At 32.8% G+C, this 19,358-nt stretch overlaps 1 protein-coding gene, 1 long non-coding RNA gene and 6 other non-coding genes across 9 annotated transcripts; 1 reads left to right on the top strand and 7 right to left on the bottom strand.

Moving 5' to 3' along the window:
- Positions 1-158: 158 nt before the first annotated feature.
- On the top strand, positions 159-18,018 carry LOC144850983 (synaptotagmin-10-like). 2 transcript variants are annotated; one of them, XM_078708508.1, is made up of 8 exons: positions 159-251; positions 8,598-8,779; positions 9,441-9,696; positions 10,684-10,790; positions 15,090-15,296; positions 15,415-15,535; positions 15,859-16,010; positions 16,329-18,018. In XM_078708508.1, exons 2-8 carry the CDS (start codon positions 8,621-8,623, stop codon positions 16,488-16,490), a joined length of 1,164 nt encoding a protein of 387 aa, XP_078564634.1. In that variant the 5' UTR covers positions 159-251; positions 8,598-8,620; the 3' UTR covers positions 16,491-18,018. The 2 variants fall into 2 exon arrangements, with proteins under 2 accessions (XP_078564634.1, XP_078564641.1); XM_078708515.1 differs by having other exon boundaries at positions 194-246.
- On the bottom strand, positions 14,528-17,011 carry LOC144851090 (uncharacterized). The gene is made up of 2 exons (XR_013614143.1): positions 16,931-17,011; positions 14,528-15,466 (listed from the first exon to the last, which is right to left on the bottom strand). It is a non-coding gene; the product is annotated as an uncharacterized LOC144851090 (long non-coding RNA).
- On the bottom strand, positions 17,147-17,219 carry Trnak-cuu (transfer RNA lysine (anticodon CUU)). Its single transcript has one exon. It is a non-coding gene; the product is annotated as a tRNA-Lys (tRNA).
- On the bottom strand, positions 17,299-17,371 carry Trnak-cuu (transfer RNA lysine (anticodon CUU)). Its single transcript has one exon. It is a non-coding gene; the product is annotated as a tRNA-Lys (tRNA).
- Trnak-cuu (transfer RNA lysine (anticodon CUU)) lies at positions 17,448-17,520 on the bottom strand. The gene has a single exon. It is a non-coding gene; the product is annotated as a tRNA-Lys (tRNA).
- On the bottom strand, positions 17,602-17,674 carry Trnak-cuu (transfer RNA lysine (anticodon CUU)). The gene has a single exon. It is a non-coding gene; the product is annotated as a tRNA-Lys (tRNA).
- On the bottom strand, positions 17,751-17,823 carry Trnak-cuu (transfer RNA lysine (anticodon CUU)). The gene has a single exon. It is a non-coding gene; the product is annotated as a tRNA-Lys (tRNA).
- On the bottom strand, positions 17,901-17,973 carry Trnak-cuu (transfer RNA lysine (anticodon CUU)). The gene has a single exon. It is a non-coding gene; the product is annotated as a tRNA-Lys (tRNA).
- Positions 18,019-19,358: the final 1,340 nt, after the last annotated feature.

A 19,358-nucleotide genomic window follows, 5' to 3' on the forward strand; every position in this document is an offset into this window, starting at 1 on the left:
TTGGTAGTTTTGTAAATATGTCATCGGCCCCTGTTTTATGACATATGATTATAGGCCTACTGCACATCAATAGGAAGGACCAATCATCTCACAACAATTATTGCGTACTACACCCTCTACGTACGGCCGGATCTGCTGATATCGATGTTGTTTTGTGTGCGTCCGTGTGAACAATAAGTGTAACTCAGTTGCCATCGCAGCTAAGCACACGTCGCAATACTTTTAGGAAATACGCTTCTTTGCAATGTAAGGTAGGTTGTATTCAATATTACGTAACAGAAAAATTATAATAATATTGTAAATATATTTGGATTTCTTGTTGAGATATTTGGTCGAGGTTTTCATATTGCTATTTCATGGTTAGTAGTTAGTTTATCAACGATAGTAAACGCATCGCATAATTATGATATTTACACCACCGACTGCCACTTCATTAAGAGTTTTTGTATGGTGTGAACTTTAGAATTTTACATTATACGTACCCATCCGTCTTAGCATAACGTATACATTTCAATCAAACTGTTCTTAAAGGTGAAATTGAATGTAATAGAGACGTTAGTACATGTATCGTTTTGTTTTTCTGCTTAAAGCCAAGTGCACTAAAGTAATTGAGGTGTAATTTATCATGTGTTTTAGTTTAGAGGAAAACAAGTTCATCAAAGCCTGTTATCAAGAAATCTAGATTTTAAAAGAACGTTTAATTGTTAAGTTAATGAGTTGTATTGTAGAATGTGTAAAGCTCTGTCTACATCTATCAAACTAGTCTGACAAAAAAAGTGTGATGTGCCCAAATATGGTAGTGATTCTTAAATTTATGGTTGTGATATTCATTCATTCAATCTTTTATTTCGGAATCTCTGGTCCATAGAAAGTAAATTAATTAATTAAAAATAAACAAGACTGTACTAATTACTACTACTCATCTCAGGATGGCATTCCACTCGGAGAGCATCTTTGACTTATATGACATCATCATGTCCATACATGAGCACATCACATTGTTTTTGTCACATAAAAGTTTGATAGCGTAGAGCTTTAGAGAGCTTTTATTTATTCCGATGAGTTAATATCCACCGGGCATGTATCAATGTGTCATTGACAACAGGTTAATTGAGATGAATCAACCAGCAGATACAATTTACCGACATCAATATTTACTTCTGATCTTTAAATGTAATGCGAAAAGGATTGTCAGCTTGTAATAATAATAATAATGATAAATTTGGATAAGCGCATATGCGTCTGCGTTTCAGCAGTAAAAGACAGTTTTCAATCAAATAAACAGAAAAAAGAGAGAATAAATTGAACTTCTCTTTTTCAACAGAACAAAATAGATAGTAATGGTTTCATCTTCACAATCGATACAAAATATTATTTTAACAATTTTTACAATACAATATTCTTTTGCATCGAGTAAATCTTGTTTTATGGATTGTTAACATCCGCCATAAACAAGAGTATTTTGTTTGCTTTGCTTACAGCTATGTTTTGATAGTGAAATTTATTATTTAATGATAGGCTTTATATCGAATTTGTATACGGACAAGTTGTTAGTCAAAATAAACAAATATTGAAAGTAAAGATTGAAAACTACTGTCTATAATAGAACTTTTGTTCCCTTCATTTCACATCAGATATCTGATGCTTTTATTTTTCATTGAAGTTTTGTATCTAACAAGCGTTTTGTCAAATCGGTTAACGCATTGTTGACGCATTGATACAAAACTGTGTTTCCAAAACTGGTTTGGTACGCCAATCGCAAAATTCGACAGTTGTCATCTTAACACAATTGCATGATATTAGACGCACTAGAAGAGCACTTTATTTGTAAATAATATATTGATATATACATAATAAATAAAATATCATACATTATAAATAGAATTTACAAACTAGGCACTATAAAGTATATGTGTGCTTAATGGCGCACATGTGTACATGCTTATAAAATGGCTCTTTACTAAATGCCAATTACTGCTTTAGACTGGCATACATTGTCAACATGAATTGTTTTCACGTGCTCTTATAATTTGGCAACGTAATGTTTTATTCAAACCATTTTCAGTTCAGTTATATTGACATTAAACATGACATTTACATCAAGTTGTAAACATAAATTTTTTATCAAAATCATTATTAATTCATCATTAATTATATAAATAAATTGGTATTCTCAACAAAATGATTTCCAACAACAAATTATCACCAAAAACGCATTATCATTAATTGTAACTAAATTCAATCCAGAATATTACTGATAATTAATTATTATATTTTACCTCGAATTCCTTCCATTTTTGATATATACTGTATGTTTTGTATAGTACCTTTTTGTAAATGTGTGTGTATTATTATTTTTATTATATTGTTAATGTTTCTCTACTGAACCACTTTGTCATTCTGTATAAAGACAGAATACATTAAATAAATTGTCTATAAATGAACTTGTATTCAACACATTGGCCTACTTTCTCCATGGCTAATTTGAATCATCTGATAGCCATGTTTCAGGTTTTTACGAATCAGTTTTTCTAGTTATACATAATTTTTAACAGTAAGTAGACCACTTCTCTGTAAAGTAGAAACCCAGTCAATAATCTTTTATTCAGTAGGAGAGAATGCACACGTTTTACCATAGATCTGATATTTAATTATTTGAATTCGGTTAAATTTCAAGAGGACAATACAATATCGAATTACCTGAATTAAAACAAAATGATGCTCACAGTCTGTGATATCAAATAACAGATGCGTTAACAAAAGCAGCTTTTGAAAGAATAATGATAAAGGTAAAACATTGCGTGCCATATGGTAGAATGATGTGGTTAGTTGATATCATTATTAGAACGCGCCCAGAATGATTGTCTTCATTATCCACCTATGGTAATAATTACTAATGATAGCATTATCATTATGCCTATTAATTATTCTTTACCAATGTATCATCATATTGATAAATAATATGGCTATTATTAGTGTCATTATTATAATCATTATTACCCTAATCATAACCATCAACAGTATATTAATGATAATTCATTATAAAATAGTTTATTTCACTCTAATTTATATTCAAAATTGGTTGACTTCGTATTATTTTGTTGATTCTAACAAAATGAAATGCTATATCAAAGATCCTATATAAAGTGTAAGATATTTGACTACCGTTAACATCGTCGTCATCTCACCATGATAATGGTCTCAATCAATCTAGATAAAACAATACACGTATCTGTATCCACATCTGATCTCAAAACACGTTGTACTCATCCATAAATAGGCATTAAATGTGTAAACTAAGTAGTTACATTAGACACTCTACCTGCTAATTGAAAGTACTATGCTGTAGCAGAACTGTTTCATATTAATTATAATTAAAGTTAGCATTTGTAATATTAGATTTTAATAACAACATGACAACGCGTTTACAAAATATTGAAGCGTTTACAAAATACCAAAGCGTTTACAAAATACCAAAAGCGTTTACAAAATACCAAAGCGTTTACAAAATACCAAAGCGTTTACAAAATACCAAGAGTTTTTACAAAATATTAAAGCGTTTACAAAATACTAAAGCGTTTACAAAATACCAAAGCGTTAAAAAAATATCAAAGGCGTTTACAAAATACCAAAAGTGTTTACAAAATACCAAAAAGTGTTTACAAAATACTAAAGCGTTTACAAAAAAATTACATTCGCCCTTGTCCATGTCCCCGTGGTACACATTTACTCTTATTATCCTTTGTTTTTCTCTTTGTATTAATAAGAATTTAAGATGTTTATAATGTCATTATATGAAATTAGTATTAAATATTTCTAAATAGTATGTGTATCGACTAATTAGTTACTCGAAAGAAATAGACCAGATTATCGCTGCAAACAAATCGCTATATATTCGTTTCGCTCATCCACACGGATGTTTAACTAGCTACATTAGTTCATTATCAACAATATACGGAATATGGTGTGTCAATAATTTCCGGAATCAGCTTAAACCATTATGAACTCCTACTCCATAACCGTTATCCAAAGGTACGTTGCGTCTTAAGCTTGGTTCCCACTAGAACGTAACGCAAGGACGTAAACGCAATTTAACGCGTTTTAACCAATGACAAGCGAAGTTATATACAGTTAGCAATCACAAGCGAATAAGCCATCGCTTGTGATTGGTCAATTCACTTGCGTTGCGTTACGTCCTTGTGTTGCGTCGCAAGTGGGAACCACGCTTTAATACAGGCTTGTTAAGACGTGGCCATCACAAAGTGTAATATTAAAATGCACCATGTTTCTATAATCGTTTTGGATAGCGATGCACAGCGACGAATTTAGTTGATATCTTTATAGATTATACTATATTTAAATTGTACGTATATGCAAGTGTAAATCTCTGTCTACACTATCAAACTCTAGTTGTGATGTGCCCAGATATGGTAGTGATATGCTCAAATATGGTAGTGATATGACATCATCATGTCCATGTATGGGCACATCACATTTTTGTGTCATATAAAGTTTGATAGTGTAGACAGAGCTTAGTAAATATTATTCAATAGTTTCAATCTTTGTATTTACTATATAAGGCCTAAATATTTAATTTAATCATTTGCATAATATATTCGCAATCAACGTATATGATATAGGTTACATGATTAGGTCAAACGTATGATACATTAATGTAATTCGATAATGATTAATATTATCAAAACATGATAAAGATGTACAGTGTTAATTAGACTACAAGTCTGTAGATATTGTCTTATTTTTGTCTGAAAACACACTTATAATGTTAGTATTATATGTATGAAACGCCATATGTGCCAAAATATTTATCCTTACTAATTACGGGCTAGAACCTAGTCCAAGTGTTGATGCGCGACGCCGTTTCAAAGCGTGTTTTGTTGTTATCAGTTTTCAAACGGGCTTGGGCGTTACTTTGAGACTGAAAAGGTTGTTGAAACACAACTTGAATTGCAGAAGTCACGCAGATGAGGAGGGTGAGTTGATAGTGTATTCACTTGTCATCCTCTTTTCTACGTGATACATTGTAACAATTAGCCTACACTAACTAACTGATTCATCGAGATAGTACACGGACCGTCCCACTCAAATGACTCACTCTCAATCGTTTTGTTTTAGGTATTAACTGTTATTAATTACCAACAATTCCACTAAAACCGACTTTAACATCCCACAGACTTTCTTTTTAGTATTGTTTTTTATTTTTTATTGCCTTTTTTGTACCACAATTCCTAGTATTTTGTAAAATTGTCCCTGAAGCAGATTCACTGTACCCTAATGGGAAGGGATTTATAGATCACGTTGTTGGTATGGAAACCAGTGCGTAGCCTAATTTGCATATAGATGCTGATAGTCTGCTGATTAAAATATTAAATTAATTGTGAATTTATTCATTTAATTACAACTAAGTTCACAATAGGAAAATATATTGATAACGTTTGAATTTTTGTAATGACTTTTCTTTCGTAAATTTTTTTTAAATCCAAAAATCATTTTTGTCATTGTGTTTAACATGTTGGATGTGTTCATTTCGTACTAAAACAATTGATGCTTAAAACAACGGTTGCTGCAGTGAAAGAAGAAATCTCAATTTAAGACTATTTGTACAGAATATCATGAGCAACATACATATAGGGGGTATGGGAGGGGGCGGGGTAGTCGTGTCTCAAAGCATCACTTCTCATTCGTTTCAATGGACAATGTCTCCTTAATAGAGGCGTCTCATAAATATTGGTGTCTCAAATGAGGGGTCCCACTGTTAGGGAGGTTAGTTGTGTCTCAAAGCATTACTTATTCATTTCAATAGAAAATGTCTGCTTTTAATAGAGATGTCTCATACTTATCGGTTTCTCAGATGAGGAGTTCCACTGTAAGTTTGGGGAAGGGGGTGGGGAGGAGTTGTCGTGTCTCAAAGCCTAACTCATCACCAACGACTGCGCATGTCGTAAAAGGTATAGCCTCTGGCTAGACGCAGTCATACGATATTACCATGTTTTTTTCTAGTGATATTGCGATGTGACTAATGCCATGTTCATCATTAAACTTACGTTTCTCATTTTGTACGATTTTGCTATAAGCTATTATTATTATAATTGTAAAACAATTTATGAAATATGATGAGTCTCTGCTGACGTCATCGGCGGACAAGTATTTCCTCGCAGACGATAAAGTTGATCGTTATTCTCTCTTTGATTTCGCGCCAATCATGTTATTGCAATTCCCATTTGCATCTCTATGTGCTCATTTCGCTCATATTTGTGCTAATTGTCGTTAAACTAATATTTTAAAAACAAATACTATTATAAATTGTCATTGTTATTGACATAATCTTTACATATCTAAATATTATTCACAATTATTTGTATTTTGGCTTAATAATACCCGTTTAATATGAGTTCATTTTTAATTTAATGAGGATTATGTTCGGCTTAATAATACATCTTTCTTGTAATTATTTTGTCAATGAACATTTACAATGATCAATAATGAATCTGCCCTAAAACATCGATGATTGTTTAGTGTAATTGTTAACGAATTGTTACATTATTAGGTAGGCCTATACATTATGTTTATAGTACAAACAAAAGTTCATCAAATTATCATATTTCGCAGGTGGGAGCGTGTTATGAGATACTACTCTAAATCAATGATTGTGTAGGCCTACTGCTAGTCTGTGTTCCAGTCGGAGTTTTGACTTAATATTAATAAACAGATAAATATTTTGGCACATTTGGCGTTTCATACGTATACTACTTTAGCTTGTTTTTCAGACAAAAATCGAAATAAAAAGACAATAATAAATAAAGATTTGGTGCAAGTCTAGCCTATTGCGTGCTGCTACGAATTTTCCAAGCATTTCAACTGATGTAGGCCTACTATTGCACTATTGATAATATCATGTGTAAGTTTGGATCAAACAATGTTATGCGTAACATTTTGATTTATTTTTGTAAAGATTCTCATTATAGAATTGATAATAATTGACTCTAAATTGATATTTGCTTTAATAGCGATAAGATAATACATGCAATGTTGTTAGCAGCTGTAACTATAACTCACTGTTAGTTTGATTTAGTGGTTCGAACAACAATCACTTAATTTCTAAACTTGAATGGATCGTACTTAATTTCTGGTGTCGAATGTTTACTTCAAACCATTGTTTAACATACTTATGCTTTATTATCTTTGTATAAAGATTACCTGTTATAATACCGATCCATTAAACGTTTAATCAAAGCTTTCACTCAATTTCAATCCATTTTCTATCGATTTGAGGGAAACACGATCCATAATCCTCGAGTCTGTCAATCGATTTATCAATTACGATACGAGTCTAAAGATTCCAAGCTTTTACCGCTATGTCCATCGTTTCTTGAGCGGCGTAAATTAATTATTCTAAACGCTAGGATATCACTAAATCAATCGAAAGTTAATATAGGCCTATTGTTTGACATATTATTTGAGAGATATTGAACGTTTGTTACTCAGAAAACATGTTTTAGATTATAAACAATGAGGAAAGGGACTTTTGATTGACATGATTTTACATTCATCTTTTATTTCATTTTTTAGGGGGTGTTAACAAAAACACAGTTTAGTCATATGCCTGCTACCCACCTACCTACCTACCTACCTACATACATACATATCTACCTACATACCTACCTATATACCTACCTATATACCTACCTACCTCCTACCTACCTACGTACCTACCTACCTACGTACCTACAACTACTACCGACCTACCTACCTACTACCCCCCCCCCCCCCTTAGCCCATAAGCTAAGTAATAATGATATGCAACATTACTTTATTATACGTTGCGGTAAGCCAGCATACAAATATGATACCTTAAATTAAAAACGGACCCGGATGTGATTTAGAGATCAGCTAGATGTCTCCATTAGTGATCGCTTTGGGAAATGTCCCATTGTCAATTTTTAAATTGACGTTAATGACTAAAACACTAAAAATAGCTTGTTTTTTAAAAAAAAGATACTATAGATAGAGATAGATAAATGATACATTTGTCACATGATGACAGGTGACTTGGCTGCTAAACTATCGAAACGTCAACTGCTGACTTTAGAGATGCCCTCTCTCTCTAAGTCAACCGTAATAACTCTGCATTCGATGTCATATATCAGGCCACATGATATATATCACCGTTTATCTATAATTATATTTTTGTATAATTATAAATTTTGAACCCCCACTGAATGGATATGCGTATCCTGAATATACTAAATAAAAATAATATCAACTTGCCCTTTTGTGAGTCCATAAAAACCATGATAATTATGATGTATGTTTATGGTGAACATTATGTACTAGACTTGCTCCAAGTCTGTATTTATTGTCTTTTTCTTATGTATGGTCCACCAGTTGACGTTTCGATTTTTGTCTAGAAATACAGACTTGTGAAACACGTATCCAAGCTGAAGTAGTATACGTATGAAACGCCGTATGTGCAAAAATATTTATCTTTTTACTAATATTAAGTAAAAACTCCGTCTGGAACCCAGACTAATTATGTACTATTAGTTGATCAACATTATATTTTTTTCGTACAACAGGAATATACTGACTTGATATAGCAATGTCTTTATACGTGATTGGTGTGCTGTGCGGAGTGGCGCTGGGAATTCTGATCATCACCATGATCCTCTTATGGCGAGGATCGTGTCATCAAAAGAAAAAGGGTGAAGAGAATGTAACAAATGGCGAAAACGTCATCATCAAAACCGGCTCACCAATGGTAAGAATATTCAATATTTTTGACGCGTTGTATAATGAAGAAGACGTATATTTAAATACACATATTCAAAGAGTTGACGCATTTGAACGCACGTGAGACGCATTGTGAAGCATAACGAAGAAGACGTATTTAAATACACAATATTCACAAAGTTGACGGGTTTGAACGCACGTGAGACGCATTGAAGATTGACCAATTTTTGAATTATGAATCAAGCTATTACAATTACCTTATTACAAGAAACGTCGTGTAAACACAATTGTGAAATTTGATGGAAAACTGGCATTAACCAATTCTGACTGTATAATCACTGTTGTCAATATAATTGCCAATTTATTCACTACCTTCATTGGCCAGAGCCCGTGGGACCTATTGAATTTATAATTATCATAAATGGGAATATGTTTGCTGTCGTCTTTAAATGACAAATTCCTTAATTACTGGTATTCGTCTTGCATGAAATAGTTTAATTTGTAGTTTTATACAAAATGACGGTTAATAGTTTCGGGCAAGGTGGTTACATTGATATTGACTAAATCCCAAAATCGTAAAAGTAAACGTGATCACATTAGAATGCTTTTTTGTAAAAACGACAATTGATCCGTTGTGTCAGCTTTAGCGTAACCCTGTCTTCTGATTTGTTTTGTGTTTTTTTTTGCAGATCCCTGCCGTACTTGACGAAGTATCTGTACAACCATCTGATGCCACCCCTGACAACAAAGATGCTGGCAGCGCATGCGCAACGTCAGATTCGAGTGGAAGTGATTATGAGACCAAGATTGGTACAGTTAAAACAAACCTTTATCCACGACCAGAATTGATAACACTAACAAGTGAAAAAGGGAACCGAGGAAAAGTACACGTTAAATTGTTTTACAGTTTTGATAGATCTGACTTCGTTGTCGAACTTTTGGAAGGTAATAATAAAATGTATACAGCGCACTTATATGTTTCACCCGAAGGCATACATAATGGGCTGCGAAAATCAGTCGAGTACATTTCATTTTAAATATTTCAGCCGTGTTACTACACGTCGTCTTAGCCAATCATCGCTCTAGACGATTAAGTTTTAAATTGACAAATGGAATGTTATTTAAACGTTATTTCTTAGTGCATACTGCAAAAAAAATATTTTTGCGAGCCTCAATTATTGTGAATGTTAATTATTTCCCAAATGTAAGTGGGTGGGAAAAGTTCAACTTCATCGCAGAGGTATATAAAACGAATTTGTAATAGTCACAGCTTTACGCTGTTTGGATTTGTGCGTTTCTTCTTAAAGGTGTTAAATAAGCGGTTTTTAATAATTACTGTAAAATGTTATTTATTCGAGAGTGAAGGTGGTTGTATATCATTTTCTACGGAGACCTGCTAATCAATTATACGAGTATCGATGTCTGAAATGTTGTTGAAACAATCGACGGCTTTCTAGTTAATGATAACTTAAAACATGATTACGTTAAAACAGTCTTGCAGCGCGCGCCAGCTTGGCTAATGTCTTCAATAACGTTTTTGATTAATGTGTTGCACATACAAGATTATTGCTATAAGCGACGAATCGTGATGTAAAATTCAGATTTCAAATATCGGCCGATATATTCCCTCTAAAACATTACAGTAGCCTAATATATAAATCTTAAAAGGTATGGCATCCGATACATTATAATTTCTGTTTGATAAGTGTATAGGTTATATAATTATTATATTAAATGTTAATATTGTTGCCACCTATACTAAAAACATTGAACGCCAAATGGCGGGGTTTGAAGTCGCCTAATTGATATTTTCTTGTTTTAATTTTACCGCTTCTTTCTCTGCTTGGAATATCGCATATAATTTGTTTTATTTTATGATTTCAACATTTTTAAAAATTGATTTTAAATTCAAATGCGTGTTCTTTTTCAAAGCTTCTAGCTTACCGCGGATGGATACATTTGTTGGAAGCAGTGACCCGTATGTAAAGTTGATGTTGGAACCAGATCCTGATAGGAAAGTGAAGGTGTCAACCGTTCAAGTAAGTAGTGCCGAAAAAAGCAATGCCGATATCATTTTGATAGAAGTTCTTCTTCATTGTTAACAATCCGAATATTCTCACCGTGAGTGTATTTCTAATTTAGGCCTAGTGTGGTGTGTATATTCGTCCAAAATCTTGAATCCAACCAACATTGCATCAAACTTTAAAACTTAATGTTTTTGTGAAAGTTAGTTTTACATAGATAGGCCTAATACAGTAGTACCTTAAAGATATTGTCCTCATGAAAAAATAATTCTCTCAAATTTTGATTATGATTATGCCATTTTAGTGTCACATATAGTTATACTTTAACCAAAAATTGGATCGAAACACAAAACTTGAAAAAACTGTAATTCAAAGCAAAATAGTCAAATTAGCTGCTGCCAGCCAATGAGCTTTTGGTTGAATTTAATCAATTGTTTTGTCTTTTTTCTCTTTATTAAAAATGCGAAATGGTCTATTCAAAGTATTTTTTTTTTATTAATCTTCATTTTTCATGTTTTTGGAGGACAATACATCTTTAACAAATCGCTATTTCTCAAAATGACTACAAATTAACTAGTACCTTAGTAACTATTTTATCAGGAGCCCTATCCTTAACGCGTCGTGTGTGTGAGTGCGTGCGTCGTGTGTGAGTGTGCGTGCGTCGTGTGTGTGAGTGCGTGCATCGTGCGTCTGAATGCGTGCGTCGTGCGTGTGAGTGCGTGCGTCGTGTTTCTGAGTGCGTGGGGTTGTTCTATATATTAGTAGCATGGCAGCAACAATCGGGTGTATATTAATCTCTATCTTAATTCCCCTCATCTCAAAATCAATATCAATTAGATTTTTCAGTACGGGTTCCGAGCGGCGACTTAAATTATAAATTATTAAACATCAACATATGAACATTAGTAGGACTTATATTTAGATCCATAATCTTGTTTAAAGGTTTTCAGGTTGAAGTAATGCTCGAGGTAACACCACATCTTAGTTAATAGAACTTGAACTCACATTTCGGTCAAAGTACTTGGTGACTGTATTGCCAAGAACAATAAGACACTAATAATAACTAATTCACCTTTAAATTGTTAGCAAACGTTATTTTTTTTTAAATTCCTATCTTCTGTTGTTGTCGAATTGTTGGATTTCAATCTTTGCTTGGCCAACAATATCTAACTTTATATTTCAAAACATCATATTAATATAAAAAAATATATTATTCATAGAGAAGCTATTATTAAACGACGACGGCACGTGACTACGTTGGTTGAGGTACTACCATAATGTCCGACCGAATTCATTTATTTATTTATTCATTTCGTAAAAATTAATTTTAATAACAATAATTAGAAACAAGTACAAGAGTAATTAGATTATTCAAGCAATTACGTTGCTAAAAGCTAAAATGAAGAAAAAAGCAAAATTACTAAGGGCTGTTGAAATGTGACGATATTAATATGTTTTATATTCAGTATTTTTATATTTTAAGGTAAACTTTGTAATTCTAATAATCTCTAACACGTTGCTTAATATTTATTTAGTACAGTACTTACTCTATTGATTATTAAATGCGTGTTTACTTTAAACATTGACGCAAAGTGTCCATCATTGTAAGGTGTTAATATATTTCAAACTTTAGCAAATGTTCATTATGGCAATTTGTAAGAGAAGGCAAACAGCGAATTAGATACAAACCTTTCTCTCTCACAAACTGGATAATATCTTTAAATGAAAAACGTAGTGACGCGACGACGTTTTCATAATTCGGTCAGAATTAAAAGGCCTTTGATATTCGGATGAACATATTTCACAAATTCCCTTTTTATTACTTCGTAAGTAAGCGCATTTAGGAGATGCCTGAACATAGCACTGCAGGCTGATATTTTTCCACGTCACAAAAAGTAGATGAAAATATTAATACGCATGCGCACTTTCACGCGAATAAATTCGCCTAGACTAAATATTCAGTTATTTATATTAAATAAAGTTTAGATTAGAATAATAATTGTTTTTCGGAGTTTGGTTTATATTACCATAGGCCTATCATACAGATATATAGGGAGGAAGTATAATACAAACTTAGTAAGCACTAAGTTACGGTACTACCCCCGGGTGGAGTTTTACCCCTTTAAGCACTTACAAGTGTAGAGCTTAAGTTTAGTAATCTTTCTACAGAGTATATACCACTGTTAACTAAACCAACCATTTATTTCCGTTCAAAATCTAATGTTTTGGGTTTATAATTATTGACAATTGACTAATGGCAATATTGGCTGTTTTTATTAAGATATTGGATAGATGCGTTTACAATGGCAATTTAACTCTCCCTAGTGTCCCATCGCCGCAGTGTTTCCGGTTATATTTCAGGCATCAATTATTGAAAACACAGGTCTTCCAACGCTTAATGGCATAAAAGCCATTACAACTATCTATTTCCGAGTTGGATGTAATGAAGTACGACATTTTTATTGGATCTACAGTACTAGAGTTAATATATGCTAACTTAACGTATTTTAGTATCAAAACACTGCGATGAACTATATATTGTCATAGAAGTAAAATAAAAAAATATTTTTATTACTAAAACTTTCCAGTAGAAGGCATATACCTGCTTTTTACCGTGTTTCGGCAGCCAAAACAAAATTATCGGTTAATTTAATAAAGTGTGCATGATCAGTCATTACCAAACAACCAGATCACATCGCAACAACTTGTCCATCAGGTCAAAGGTTAAAAATTATCGCATTTATCAGATATTTTAATGAGATAATTATCTGTTAATTTTTCTCGAGTGGAATCTGTTAAACCCCGTTTCCACAGACAGTTTATCGGTTAATTTTCAATCGGTTAATTATCGGTTAATTTCTAGGCTGCGGAAACACGGCCTTATTTGGTAGTATCGAATCTCAGCGCAATCTTGGTTGTTAGGAGGTATGACTCGGAGCTAGAGGTTCTTGTGCGTTAGATCGAGAATCGTATCTACACACATAATGTACTTATGCTTCAGGTGATAAGTGGATAATGCTTTTCGAAATATGCAATGTGGAATGAAAATGGCTCATCGTAAAACTTTATCCTGTTTGATTATTCGGATCGTTTCAGCCAAAGGCTTAAATTCCTCTGATTGTTTCTAAGATATTCTGAGATAAAAAAAACAAGGAATGTATATGGAACACAATTTTTTATGAACCTTCTGACGACCCTCATTACGCATTGCGATAGATTATTATAAGACGATATTCTCTAAGTACAAGAAAGAGAGAGAAAATCAAAACAACATGCTAAAATGCTGAAATAAGTGAAATGGTAAAAACTTAGAATTCTATAAAGCTCAGTCTACACTATCAAATTTTATGTGCTCATATATGGACATGATGATGTCATATCACTACCATATTTAATATATTTGGGCAAATCACCCTAGTTTGATAGTGTAGACAGAGCTTAAGACTAGAGGGTGACAAATGCCATAATAGTACAATGCTTAAAACCCATGATAAAAATATCAGACATGAATTTCTTTTTAAGTTCATATTAATTCCTAATTTCCATTATATTAAAATGTTCTGCCTCCTGTTTTTATGATTAAAATTAATTTTGATATAATCTGACAAAGGCGAAGTTCATAATTATAAGCCAAATTATGCATTAAGTGAACACCATGGGAATACCTAAGTGTGATGACCCGGGTGATGACCTTTATGATATAACGAAGATGATCAATGATAATTATTGTGGTAATACATAACACAATCAGGTAATGACAAGCATACAACGTTTAATGTATAACACTGCAGTCAATTCAATTCCATTAATTATAGTTTAAATTTAAAATAATGTCAACTCGACGTTAAATCGTTTGTGTATTCCATATTCGTTTTCACATATAACAACCTACATCACGAACGCACTGACAATGTATAATGTTTTATACCCGTTTATGATGATAGAGGCCTACTTATGTATCAAAAACACACTGATGTGTGTCTCCGTTAGGAAGCACCTAGGCTATGAAATAAAAATTAAAAAAAATTATCGTATCGTAAAGCTCTTTCTACACTATCAAACTATTAAATAAATTCATCTGGTTCCGAATATAATTAACTGGAAAATTATTACATTTTATTGAACCAAAATGGTATAAATACATTAGTGACGTTTAGTTGCTGTCAACTTCTTCAAATTCAAACTACTGGTAGTAGATATGGGCACATCACATTTTTGTCACATTGTTGGATAGTGTAGACAGAGCTTTACAACAAAATGATAATTGATTTTAATAGATTTTCTTATCCACCTGCTTTGTCAATCTTTTTCTAGAAACGTTCACTGAACCCAGTATTTAACGAAACGTTCAAGTTTCCCGGAACATTTGAAGATCTGAGCAGTCAAACATTGCGACTGAAGGTGTACGACTTTGATAAGATGAAAAGGCATGACATCATAGGAGAAGTGGTCATACCACTTGCAGACGTAGACATCTCAAGACAGGTCGAAATTTGGGCAGACTTGGAAATACCATCATTAGTAAGTGCACAGTCTTCTTCAACAAGCTTTCTTTGTAAAAGTTTTTTTCACAAGACATATCATTTAGACTAATAAAGAGTTGTCTTTAAATTGTTTGTGTTGTGCTATTTACTTTTAGAAACAAGACGATCTTGGTGACATTTTGTTTTCACTGAGCTATCTTCCAACAGCTGAAAGATTAACAATTGTTGTAATAAAAGGTCGTGATCTTAAGCCAATGGATATTGATGGCAGTTCTGGTAAGTACGCAATTCAGCCTACTCATGGTAAAAAAATAAAACACACGTCAGAAGAGACCGAAGAACGATACACACTGGAAACCAAAAAGACCAGTAGACCCAGAAAGCTCTGTCTACACTATCAAACTTTATGTGACAAAATAATGTGATGTGCCCATATATGGACATGATGATGTCATATTACTACCATATTTGGGCATATCACTACCACATTTGGACATATCATACTTTTTTTTGTCAAACTAGTTTTCATTCATTTTTTTTACCTTTTACTGTTTAAAAGGCTACTTTTTTAAATTAATGAATAAATTACTTTATTTTAGATCCTTTTGTCAAAGTGTCTTTAATGAAAGGTGGCAAAAAGGTCAGAAAGAAGAAGACGACAGTGAAGCGGTCGACTTGTTCCCCGGTATGGAATGAGGCACTGGCCTTTAACATCCCTTCAGCTGAGTTGAAAACTAATTATAATTTAGAGGTATAACTATTTTTTTAGATGTGTTATTCAATATTTCACTCAGAGGCTCCTCACAATGCACTGCCTTACTCTCGAGGAGCCTCTGCAACATATAACAAATATGAGATTAGCAACAGAAGGTTGAAATATATAATAACATCTAAATAGCAAATCTTTTGGTATCAACTAAATATTTCTGAACACAATTAAATAAAATGATATTTTGCTTATTTAAAAGAGTAAGATCCAAAAATAAAAATATTAAGAAAGTAAGAAAAAAGAAAGAAAACAAAGTAAAATGTCTCATTTAATTGGTATCTTCAATTTATTATTTTTCAGATACAAGTGATAGATTATGATTTGGTAGGAAAGAATGACATAGTGGGTTACGTAAAAGTAGGACCTGATTGTGAAGACGTCCTTGGAAAACAACATTGGAATGAGATGGTACAATCGGTGAGGCGACCCGTTGAATATTGGCACCCACTACAAGATAGATGAACAATATCAACAGGATTTTAACAAAAAAAATCAACTTTGATTATTAAATCAACACGTACCATCAAACTAAGAATGTTTTTATGAAAGATTTAAAAGCTATTTTGTTGACATGGTACTGTAGTATGAATAGTTTGAGTGGGGATAGTGAGTATGTTCCAGACCACAAAACATTGCATTTTAGTACTTTAACTGTATTCATAACAATACTTTAGTTGCAATGCAATACTGACTGTGGACGGATAGGTATTTATAGTATTTACGTTTTGCATGCCTTGCAGGTGGACAGTCGATACAATAATCAAGACATGGCTTAGCTGCTATAGGCTTAAATCAGTACTGTACTGTAAACACTAATATACCACATTGTGTACATATTTCAATATAATATGATTGTAAAATAACATTATGTATTTCCACTTTTTTTCGATGTCTGTACTTACTATTTCGTTTCAGTCGTAGCTCGCAGTTCCTCATTTGTGTAACATCTAGCTTGAATGAGTATTTAAGATTTAGACTCTCCGCGGGGGTTTCGTGGGTATTTATTACGAGAAACTGTCATGTCTAGTCCAGTCGTCAATGGTTAAAAATACAACTTACAGTTCAAAGTGCACAAATTTCAAATGACAACAATGAAAAAATACTTTTAAAAGAATGTTCGCCCAATGTGGGGCTCGAACCCACGACCCTGAGATTAAGAGTCTCATGCTCTACCGACTGAGCTAACCGGGCTTTGTTAAAGAGTATTAATGTTCGGCGTAACTTGTGTCTAATATAAAGAAATTATGGACAAAATTTATAAAAGAAAGCGCGCCCAATGTGGGGCTCGAACCCACGACCCTGAGATTAAGAGTCTCATGCTCTACCGACTGAGCTAACCGGGCTTTGTTGGAGGGCTACAAAATTGGGCGAAATTGTGTCTAATTATTATAAAGAAATACAACATTTAAAAAGAAAGTGCGCCCAATGTGGGGCTCGAACCCACGACCCTGAGATTAAGAGTCTCATGCTCTACCGACTGAGCTAACCGGGCTTTGTTAAAGAGTACTAATGTTCGGCGTAACTTGTGTCTAATATAAAGAAATTATAGACAAAATTTATAAAAAAGAAAGCGCGCCCAATGTGGGGCTCGAACCCACGACCCTGAGATTAAGAGTCTCATGCTCTACCGACTGAGCTAACCGGGTTTGTTAAAGAAGTGACGAAATTGGGCGAAATTGTCTATATTTATTATAAAGAAATACAACATTTAAAAAGAAAGTGCGCCCAATGTGGGGCTCGAACCCACGACCCTGAGATTAAGAGTCTCATGCTCTACCGACTGAGCTAACCGGGCTTTGTTAAAGAAGTGACGAAATTGGCTGAAATTGTGTATAATTATTATAAAGAAATACAACATTTAAAAAGAAACTGCGCCCAATGTGGGGCTCGAACCCACGACCCTGAGATTAAGAGTCTCATGCTCTACCGACTGAGCTAACCGGGCTTTGTTAAAGAGGTGACGAAATTGGGCGAAATTGTGTATAATTATTATAAAGACATACAACATTTAAAAATGGCACTCAACCAAGAGGAAGAAACAAATACACAAAACTTGATACAGTGAATAAACAACAATTAAAAAGCTGACGTAGATCAACACATAATGTTCTATATAAGGTGACTTCTTTGTTGTGTTCGACATTAAGTTGGTCTACATATTTAACTGAGTCCTTATTCTATTGTAAAGTTATAAATGGATTAATATATTAGAAAACTACTGTATAGCATCGTAATTATTATCGTGTCATCCAGAATTTAAACATAGGTTTTCTATGAAGTTTTCATATAGTATGTTTTATGTCAAGCTATATGGAAAGTGTCATGAAATGTGTTTTTGTGTCTAATAAATAAATAATTACAAAAGATAGACGCAAACTTTTGTAGATAAATTGTTTTGTGATGGGTTGAATAATTGTCGGTATCTGTTGGTGGCGACAAACATGTGTTGTCGATATAAATATTTTGATTGAATGAACGAGTCTTGCTTTGATCGTAGACATTATATAACTTTATTCGTCATTTTACGAAAATTGTCTTCCTCGGCAAGATAAGAAGTAACACAAATATATATAAAATAACACATTACTTAGATGTATCTACTGTGGGGCGGTTACTGTCGCACCATACATTATATACATTATATTTTAAAATAATGATGTTTATATATAATATTTTACTACCAATTAGTAAATTATGATATATTTGTATATTAAACGTGTTTTTTTTTAAATAAAAGTTGTTGGTTTTACCATTTTTATTGTAGCACTGTGTCAAAGTTGCAAAATAACGGTTCCCATTCGACCATAGAGCATCAACTAGTGACGAAGTGATGAAGTTTACATCAAATGGTAATAAAACCAAATCATGAATGTAAAAATACTATGAAACGCGTTTGGTGCAATAATAAGAGCTGCTGATACAATGTGTAATGATGAGCTTGTGGTGATGTTCCTATCATTGTAAAAATATCAACAAACTTTAAAATATCTCATGGCAAAAAATGTTTTTTAATTCCTAGCTTAAGCTACATTTAGGGGCCTAAAATAATTCTACCAAATCAAATTAATTATTTAAAACCACAATTTACATTTCTGCATAATCATTCTTATAATTAATTCAGGGTAGTCTAGCCCTTGGTATTATTTGCATATTATTCGTATAATAGTAATAGCCCTGATAAAACAAACAACCTAAATATATAATTTACTTAAGATCCGTCTAACAAACTTTATGTGACAAAAAAATGTGATGTGCCCATATATGGACAAGATGCTGTCATATCACTGTCATATTTAAGCATATCTCTACCATATCTGGGCACATCACAGT

Source organism: Antedon bifida, chromosome 1, assembly GCF_963402885.1.
Source record: "Antedon bifida chromosome 1, ecAntBifi1.1, whole genome shotgun sequence".
NCBI classification, from domain to species: domain Eukaryota; kingdom Metazoa; phylum Echinodermata; class Crinoidea; order Comatulida; family Antedonidae; genus Antedon; species Antedon bifida.

Bases quoted from the DNA above. Each gene is read 5' to 3' on its own strand.
- LOC144850983 (XM_078708508.1), top strand. From the start codon at position 8,621: ATGTCTTTATACGTGATTGGTGTGCTGTGCGGAGTGGCGCTGGGAATT. The intron at 8,780-9,440 runs GTAAGAATATTC...TTTTTTTTGCAG, and splicing joins TCAAAACCGGCTCACCAATG to ATCCCTGCCGTACTTGACGA. The intron at 10,791-15,089 runs GTAAGTAGTGCC...ATCTTTTTCTAG, and splicing joins TGAAGGTGTCAACCGTTCAA to AAACGTTCACTGAACCCAGT.